The 6,518-nt window shown below is 40.9% G+C and overlaps 2 protein-coding genes across 3 annotated transcripts in view; both read left to right on the top strand.

Annotated features, from left to right (window-relative positions):
* The window catches only part of LOC112156830 (fas apoptotic inhibitory molecule 1), a 5,011-nt gene extending 3,992 nt beyond the window's left edge, over window positions 1-1,019 (top strand). The window contains exon 4 of the mRNA XM_024289217.2: window positions 426-1,019. Coding sequence (XP_024144985.1) covers window positions 426-575 — 150 coding nt within the window. The 3' untranslated portion in view covers window positions 576-1,019. The remainder of the gene's footprint in view (window positions 1-425) is intronic.
* A 2,421-nt stretch (window positions 1,020-3,440) lies between these two features.
* agap1 (ArfGAP with GTPase domain, ankyrin repeat and PH domain 1) overlaps window positions 3,441-6,518 on the top strand; it is a 141,177-nt gene continuing 138,099 nt past the window's right edge. For both annotated transcript variants that reach the window (XM_024289069.2, XM_024289067.2), the window contains exon 1: window positions 3,441-3,640. In XM_024289069.2, coding sequence (XP_024144837.1) covers window positions 3,478-3,640 — 163 coding nt within the window. In that variant the 5' untranslated portion in view covers window positions 3,441-3,477. The remainder of the gene's footprint in view (window positions 3,641-6,518) is intronic.

Here is a 6,518-nt window from a genome sequence, read left to right as displayed (position 1 = left end):
TATATATATATATATATATATATATATATATATATATATATATATATATATATATATATATATATATATACCCCAAACAATTTAAGAGATGTTTTGTAACATTTTTTAGCACATAAGTGTCATTTTTTGTCTTTTATCTGGGATTTTGGTGATAAAGATGTTGGGGTCCTACAATTGATCCTTGTGGAACACCTCTGCTATCTGCTGACACAAATAGTATATAATATATATAGTAAATAATATAAATAATAAATAATAGAATGCTATAATGTCATTGTATTTTTTTTAGAGACGTAGCATTAGGTTGAGGCCAAAGTTTAGAGTGTTAGATAGATAACATAATGGGGTCCGTGTATCTTTTTTGTAATGAAGGCTGAACAAATGCAACAATCTTGACTGATGAAGGTGACCTTTTGTTTCCACAGGGAGAGTTTGTAGATGATGGCACAGAAACCCACTTCACGGTGGGGGATCACGAATGCTGCATCAAGGCGGTGAGCAGTGGGAAGAAGAAGAGTGGCATTGTGCACTCCCTGCTGCTGGACGGAGAGAAAATTCCTGTGTCCACGCTGTGAATCTGGATCACAGAAATATGTCTGCATGCAGAAGAAAGGACTTTATTTATTCTTTTTTCATTTTTAGTTTAGTCACATCAGTTTCAGACGAATATTGTAAGGTAAAATGAATGTTCGTGTCCATGAGCAGCTTGAAAGTGTGTCTTCAGTTTGTGCTTTTATTTGTTACCGAGTGACAAAAGAGAAAGATCTCAAGAAGAATCGTGTTGGAGTCTGCGCAGACTCATGGCAACAACTCTTCGTTTGAATGAGGCAGTGTTAAGCACGCGGGAGTCGAGCAGTCAAAAACCGGAATTTGATGCCTGGAAATTTCAAAATAAAAGCTCCTACAATTAAACTAGTTTTTTTGTTTATTTAAATTAGCTGTGAACATTAAGTAAAAATAAAAGTCAAACTCTCCTGCTTGTATTAATATGGCTGAGAATAAATGATATTGTTTACCACCTTAGGTATGAACATCTTAAGAAGTACAGAGGCAAATAAGTTAATGAAAACTATTTTAAAACTGATAAAAGTTGAGTCAAAAATAATGAGATGTAACGTTTAGCATTATTTTTGCACAATATGTGAGTGTTTGGTTTTTTAGTTTTCTTTTGTTTGTTTTGGTGGTCCATATTCCCAGTCTTTAAATGTTTGTAGTCATTACACGTTTGTTTAAACCATCTTAGTTATTTTTTAGCTTCTTTAAAGTTTTTTTTTAATTTATCTTTTGTTGGTCTGCATTTAAATTGAATTTCTGTATTTTGAGCATGTATTTTTTTATTTATCTAATAATCAAAAAAAGTGTCAGACTTATAAAGATATTGTGTAAGATTTTTCCTAAATTAACATTCATTCATCTTCTTGTCCGCTTTTTCACATTTGGGGTCACGGGGGTGCCGGAGCCTAACCCGGCTACTGATGGGCGAAGGCGGGGTTCACCCTGGACAGGTTGCCAGTCCGTCGCAGACCTAAAGTAACAATTGACACATTTAATTTTTAACATTCTAATTAACCAAAAAAACAAATGATTTTTTAATTTTTTTCATTTAATGTAAAATAAAAAAATGACCACGTGAATACATTTTTTTAATAAATATTTCATTTTTTCCTTTAATTTAGCTAAATAAGTTAAATTCACCAGATCAGGGATGTCAAACTCAATCGGAGAGGGCTCCAAAACCCAAAACCCTCCTTAGGTCATGGGCTGAACAGGATGAACATTTATTTAACACTCTACAACTACATTTTAAAACTTTAAAACCGTAACTCTTTAACATAATTATGAACTAGATAAATAGTTTTGAATTTGATGATGCTACTGTGAATGCTGTAGGCGGAATTTGGCCTCTGAAGATGCTGAAATTGATAGCTGAAAACGCTGAAGCTGATAGCTAGCTAAAATATTAGCTAAATGCCAAATTTGCCTAAAAAACTAAATAAAAAAAGGCTATCCAAAACAGCTGAAGAAATCGCTAAAGATCAAAATAGCCTAAAAAACTGAAAAAAGCCTAACTTAGCCAAAAAGGCTAATGTGTAAATATTAGCCTAACTCAAAAAAGCCTGAAAAACAATAAAAAACCCTAAATTACCCAAAACAGCTAGCCTGTAGCTGAAATATTAGCTACATTCCAAAATAGCCTAAAAAAAGTAAATCCCAAAAAGTCCGAAAAGATGGCAGGATGCCAATTTTTAAAACTTTAAAACTGCAACTGTGTGACATAAATATGAATAATAAAAAAAATAAGATTATTATTCGAGAATAAATGAACTTAAACATAAACAACTTTCAATATATTATGAGGGCAAGATAACATCGGGTCATTAAAAACAATAAAATAAAATTATCTGGAGGGCTGGATATAATTACCTTGAGGGCCGGATTCGGCCCCCGGGCCTTGACTTTGACACGAAAAAACAAATAAATAAATAATAAAAAAAAACCTTCAAAGTGTTTTAAAATGTTTCACTTTTTAAAGTTTTATTCTGAAATCTGAAAGCGGAAGTGTGAAATGGTGGCGTGTAATTCGATCCTCCGGAGGAAACACATTGACGGTAATGACGTTCCCGGCTGGGATCCTGTGGCTCCAGCCTGCACGGGACGGACCTCGCTGCTCGGCGCGCAGGTATCTGAGGGACGCTTCGCCCCGCTGCGGGACCTTTCTGTTGAAGGACGCCGCGCTCTCGTCACTCGGGGCGGGTTGGAAGTTCCGCTGCTGTGAGGTGAAGCCCGAGCGGAGGAGGTTATTTCGCGTTTTTTTCTCGCGCAGCTGGTCCTGAAGCGGGGAGACAAACAACGAAAGGACCGGAGCGGGCATCCGAACTACCTACTGTCCGGTGTTTTAGCCAGCAGTTTCCCGCCGCTCGTTCAGGATAATAACCGAGGCAGCTTCGCCGTTCTCTCCATGGAATTGAGCCCGGCCTCCGCAAAGCGCTGGGCGGACTTTCTAACCTGGGAAGCACCGAGTTTTCCTTCTTCTCTCCCGGCTTCTGGAAGCTACCGCTAGTTAGCTTTAGCCAGCTAGCAACCAGGCCTCCTTTCATCCTCCGCGTCCCCTTTTGGATGTCAGTTCCCGACTCTGGAAGCTTCCTGTGATCCGTCCGCACGCCCAGCTTGAGTCTCGCCGGGGGTCGGAGGGCTATGGGGAAGCGGTGCTCCGCCTGCCGCACATCTGTCACCGCTGCGGGGCTGGGAAGCTCGGCTCCCCGGGGAACGGCCGCCTTCCCCGGCCAGCAGTAGCCGGCTGGAGGCTCGGCTCCGGAGGGATGTAGAGGAGGCTGTGCCGCCGCCAGCAGCATCGCGAAAAGCTCCGATTCAAAGTCAGTGTTATGAGGATTCAGCGGAGGGGGGCGTGAGGTGTCACCGTCTTCTACTGCCTGAGGGAAGGGGGGTGGTGCTGGTGGTGCGGGACCCGTCGCAGGGATGAACTACCAGCAGCACGTCGCCAACTCGGCCGCCATCCGAGCGGAGATCCAGAGGTTCGAGTCGGTGCACCCGAACATCTACTCCATCTACGAGCTGCTGGAGCGCGTAGAGGAGCCGCTGCTGCAGAACCAGATCAGGGAGCACGTGATCGCCATCGAAGGTAAGGACGGCGGTGTTTACATCTGGGAGCGGAGGAAGGCCCCGCACGGCACGCGCGCACCGCACGATCACCTGCTGCTGCTTGATAGCGGGAAGCCAGGGTTTGAGCCCGAAAATAAATTAACAAAATTAAATTAAATAATTAAAACATTTTCTAGAAACATGCTGCTAATTACCTGGATCAGGTGTGTTTATCCCACGTGTCCATACCAAGGCCCGGGGGCCGGATCCGGCCCGCCTGGTGATTATATCTGGCCTCCCAGATCGTTTCATATTTTAGATATTCACTGAAAACACATTGCAGCGCATTTTCATCTCCAAGTCGTCAGATATTGACGTTTTTTATTGTTAAAGGATGTTTCGGGTCCCCTATTTTTTATTTATTTTTATTTTTTTATGTCCAGTTAAATCAAGGCTACCCAACTTCCAGGACTTTATCGGTATCCTAACCTTACCGTACCGGATGTGGATCAGTACTGGTTCCAGACCCGGACTAGACTAGGGTTAGGCTACTGGCCGAGGTTTGTTCTGGGTTAAAAAGTTATGTTTTTAAAGTTGTAGAAATGTAATTTTCTAAGTTGTGTTTTGGATTTCGGCGCCCTGTGCGATTGAGTTTGACACCCCAATAAGGAGCTTGAATAGCAGGATGGTTGAAGACCATGTAGGACCTCGAGGATTCTGACTCCTCTGCCATAAAGTGAACATCTGCTACTGTCTGACAACTGTTTCTTTATCATCAGTGTAATAAGTTAGTCTTTCTTATCCGGATGGATGTCTCCTGTCCTCACAAGTGTAAACTGTCACCAGCGTAAATCTGATCTGGACATGTGGCCCAGCATCTTCATCAAGAGGATTGTTCCGGGCTGCTTCCTTTTTTTTTCTTTTTTCCAAAGCTCTCTGAGTGATAAAAGCTTCTTATCCACCTCTGCACATCCTCAAATCCTCAGAGTTTTGTGATTCCCGCAGATCGGGTGGGTTTGATCTAGGGCTGCCACAAATGATTATTTTAATAGTCGACTAACCACCGATTATTTTTCCGATTAGCTAACTAATTAGTAGACTAATCGTGTTGAATTGTCCTACAATGAGATGTTGTTGGACCGGTTCTTGAGAACTTCAGAACAGTTGTCCTGTTGTTTTTGGAGGCATGGATTGAGTCTCTTGAGCTCTTTCAGTTTGGACTTCTGTCTAGTGTCAAACGTTTAGTTTTCTGTTGTTTTTGTTTTTTTGGTTTAGCACCAGTTAAGAGTCCATAACTCTATGAGCCCGTAGAGTGAAAATGTTTGTTGTTTTTTATGGGCATGCTGTAAGATACAGTTCATAGAGAACACTTAAACAACCCTTTAGGTAAAGTAGGTGAGATGAAGATGTGGCATAGAGATTTTTCGTTTTTCCAACTCCCCCAACTGTTGTGCACTCCGCGAGGAGCCTCTTAAGTCCTTGACTGTTACATATCGGGACATTAGTCAACCAGGTCTTAGTTTTTTGTGTGGACATTGTGCGCCGTCAGTAAGGAGCCCGTACTCACCCGTAAAGGCACTGGACGACAATTTACACTAGCCTTACTAACACTTGACAATACACTTACCACATCTCACACAAATGATGTTCCTTAAGATGGTCGTACAAGCTTCTAAGGAACTGTAAGATACACTCGCACTTATTCTACCCGTCTGTGACCCTCTACGGGCCGGACAACCCGAAAGTCCTCTGCACTCGTACAGGTCAACAAATTGGTGCTGAGCTGCATATTATTTTTGAAGCTCTTGCTGTCTCTTAATGCTACCAGGTGACTGTTGATGCATAGGCCTGGATTGCTGATCATATTTAGTAGATCTGTTTTGTTCCTTTCATGAGGTTTCATCAGTTCTCTAGTGTATCCCCTTGTTTTAGTCTCTCTGACATTTCTTCTTTATGGTTGCTCTTTCTGTTTTCTCCCCTGTAGCTCTTGAACGCCACACAGTTGTGAGACTTTTTTTGGATTGTCCTGAAGCTCAGACAGAACCTATACCTAGAACATGTTCCGCTTCGGTATTTGGTGTCATTTCTACTGCTGAACATCTGGACGCTTCGTCTCCTCTTTCCTCAAAGCGGCGCCGGCTCTGCCGCTCTCAGCTCTGACTCAGCTCTCATTTGCATAGGAGGTGTGAGACGATCGAGGCTGACCTGCCAGCCAGGTGACGCTGACCCACTTCTTTGGTTTAGCCTTGCAGAGAACAAAAACCATTAAAATATTACAGTTCTGTTTGAGCCTTGTTTTTGTTTTTTTGTTTTTTTTTTGTTTGTAAGTATAATTACTGAGACCATACTATATATAATATTGTACATTGTAGATACTATTAGTTTGCATTGAAGGGGCTTGGACTCGAAAAGCTTATAGCTTCATCCAAAGCCCATTTCGAACAACGAACATCATTTGAGTTTTTGTGGAGAAAATTGTATTGTTTCTTTATTAATATTGTTTGTTTGTCTTTTGTTTTTTTCTTGTTTGGATTATTTAGTCTTTCTTTTTCGAAATAAAAAAAAAAAAAAAAAAAAAAAAGCCTGTCTGGATCACCCATATGGTTTTATAGTTTTCATTCGTTTTATAAGACAACCAAAAATTGAAACCCAGCAACCTTTCTTACTCGGCTAGTTACCAAATAAAAAAGGTTGCATAAACTCAGATTGGTGCTAGAACATTTGTTCATGCTATCACTGCTTCTGTATTCTAAAGCTACGTTTTTAGCTAACATTTTTGTGATTTTATTTATTTATTTATTTATTTATTTTTTTTGCATATAGTTCAGGACAGGTTTCAGAATTGATTTTCTTAGGTAATTTACAGATTCTCACTCTTATTGACGGCTGTGTTTTCAACTGTAAATGACCAGTGTCCA

The sequence above is a fragment of the Oryzias melastigma genome, linkage group LG2 (assembly GCF_002922805.2).
Source record: "Oryzias melastigma strain HK-1 linkage group LG2, ASM292280v2, whole genome shotgun sequence".
NCBI classification, from domain to species: Eukaryota; Metazoa; Chordata; class Actinopteri; order Beloniformes; family Adrianichthyidae; genus Oryzias; species Oryzias melastigma.
Note: the sequence above shows the minus strand (reverse complement) of the source record. Positions and strands in the feature narration are given on the sequence as shown.